This window comes from Cervus canadensis, chromosome 11 (assembly GCF_019320065.1).
Source record: "Cervus canadensis isolate Bull #8, Minnesota chromosome 11, ASM1932006v1, whole genome shotgun sequence".
NCBI classification, from domain to species: domain Eukaryota; kingdom Metazoa; phylum Chordata; class Mammalia; order Artiodactyla; family Cervidae; genus Cervus; species Cervus canadensis.
Genome location: NC_057396.1, coordinates 41,028,886 through 41,031,376, shown reverse-complemented (window position 1 = coordinate 41,031,376; position 2,491 = coordinate 41,028,886). Strand labels below are relative to the sequence as shown.

General features: G+C 35.9%; 1 protein-coding gene across 1 annotated transcript; it reads right to left on the bottom strand.

Moving 5' to 3' along the window:
• Window positions 1-941: 941 nt before the first annotated feature.
• Window positions 942-1,886, bottom strand: LOC122450638 (olfactory receptor 10A3-like). Its single transcript, XM_043483015.1, has one exon. The coding sequence runs from the start codon at window positions 1,884-1,886 to the stop codon at window positions 942-944; it is 945 nt and encodes a 314-aa protein (XP_043338950.1).
• Between the last annotated feature and the right edge of the window lie 605 nt (window positions 1,887-2,491).

Genomic DNA, 2,491 nt, shown 5'->3' with positions numbered 1-2,491 from the left:
TGCAATAAATGCTGTACTTTCTTTCACAACGATCTAATGTTCACAGATTTTCATTGCTGTGCACTGGGCAAGTGGATCCAAATCTAGATCCAGTAATAGGAAAAAAGAGTCATTTTATAATGAGAAAAAGTTCAGTTCTTCAAAAATATGTGAAAATGCTAAACTTGCAAGTATCCATTAATATGGCTGCAAAGTATATCAATCAATTATTTCTTTATGAATGAGCACCCAAAACTTTCTTTGTCCTATCAATTCTTCACCTTGGGCCACTTCCTAGGTCCCATTTCTATTGTAAAAATACATGAAAAAATACCAAGAGAAACTCTATTTTGAATTATAATCTGTGTGAGTCCATGAAGCAAAACAGGTTGGTCTCAAAACAACTGTCCCTTGTTTGCACATTCATGGAACAAGTTTTCATTCCAGAAATTAAAATCTCATCTATTCTTAGTGTCTGGAATTCCACCCTATTAGTGCAGCAGAGTGGGCCTTCGGGTCCTTCTGAAGAATTTATAGTCACTGTGAAAAGTAATTCTGTAATAATTATTAAAGAAATTTATACTACTAAAATTTATAAACACATATACTGTTCATCCCATCAGGTCTAGGCCTATATCCTACAGAAATAAGATGTTAGTAAATATGAACATATGGAACTAGTTGTTCATCAAAGCATCATCTTAAGGACAATAATCTGGTAAAATTTGAATGTACATGATAGAGGAATAGGCAAATAAATTCCTATATCATATGTCATCAAACTTAGGCACCTAGAGAAAATGAGTGTGAAATCCTTTAGAAACATATAACCTGACATATTTTCAAACTTGGGGAACTCAACAAATTAAATATATTTATATCAAGAAATATAAACTAGTTCATCATTATTACATTAGAGTTTGGTCAGACAGTGAATATATATCACACAGCTTCTCAGCAAGTCAAAATGTATGTAAATCCAGTTTTCTTTGCCATATTTTCATCAAAGCTCTTTTCATCTCACTGTTTCTCATGCTGTAGATTAGTGGATTCAGCAGAGGTGTAAGAAGAGAGTAAGCCAATGATGTCAGCTTCTTGGTTTCTGGGGAATAGCCAGATTTGGGTTGTAAGTAAGTCATACTGGCTGTGCCATAGAAGAGGGTAACAGATGTGAGATGGGAGGCACAGGTGGAAAAGGCCTTTTGCCTCCCAGTGGTTGATGGCATCTTCAGGATGGCAAAGAGAATTCGAACATAAGACAAGAGTATCAACAAGAATGGAACAATAACTGTCAGAATGGTGCCAGTGAATGCGTAGATCTCAAACAAAAAGGTGTCTGCACATGCCAGCTCTAGCACTGCGGGAGTTTCACAAGAGATATGATTAATTTCATTGGGGCCACAAAAGGGGAAACTAAACACCCATGTGGTCTGCACAGTAGCCACTGTGATCCCTGAGGGCCATGAGAATGTAACTAATTTCACAAAAACCACTTTGTTCACAATCATTGGGTAGCTCAGAGGATGGCAGATTGTAGCAAATCGGTCAAAAGCCATTGCCCCCAGAAGAAAACATTCAGTCACACCAAGAGTGAGTATGAAATACATTTGTACAAGGCAGCCCAAAATAGAAATCCTCATCTTCTCAGTGGAAAGGATCACCAGCATAACAGGCATAATGACTGCACTGATACCCATATCCACCACAGACAAGTTTCGGAGAAACAGGTACAAGGGGATATGCAGGCTCTGTTCCAGGGAGATGATGACTATGATGATGGCATTTCCCATCAGAGTCACCAGGTAAACCACCAAGAAAACCCCAAAGAGCTGCTCTTCAAGTTCAGGGAAGTTAGAAAAGCCCAAGAGGATGAATTCAACCACAGAGCTTTGGTTTTCCATTTTCATGTCAACAGTGGAGCATATATTGTTTTTAAGAACATAGTTATAAAACATATTGTATAAATTATAGTACAAAGTTACAGTCTAATAGCTCTGAGTCAGGGTCTGTAGTCAAACAATCTGGGCAGAAGATGTAAAGAGAAGCCCATCCTGATAGAAATTTAGCTTGGCAGTTTTGGAGAATGACCAATTATTGTAGCTTAGAAATCCTATCTGATATATACAAAATAGTATCTAAGTTTTATCGTAACTTAGTTTATCATACTAATAGTTTGGAATTTAAATTTAATGTTAAAGTAAGTAGGAATATATTATAACTTAGGTGTCACTTATATAATGTTTCTAAAGGTATCACCTATTTTTCTAATTTTATGTAAATATGAAATTTAAGACCACAAAAATAAAGTGTCCAGGCTCATATTTGCTTGTGCTGATGAGAAAGTTGGGACATAAATGAAAAGTAAACGTGGGCCTAGGCTATCGTCATTTCATTCAAAAGGCTCTGGACAGAGAAATATTTAAATATTTTCAAAAATGGAAAAGATAAGACAATTTGAACTTCCTTAAATATAAAATTACAGTAGGTTCTTACTGCTACAGAATCATATACT

Bases quoted from the DNA above. Each gene is read 5' to 3' on its own strand.
- LOC122450638 (XM_043483015.1), bottom strand. From the start codon at position 1,886: ATGAAAATGGAAAACCAAAGCTCTGTGGTTGAATTCATCCTCTTGGGC.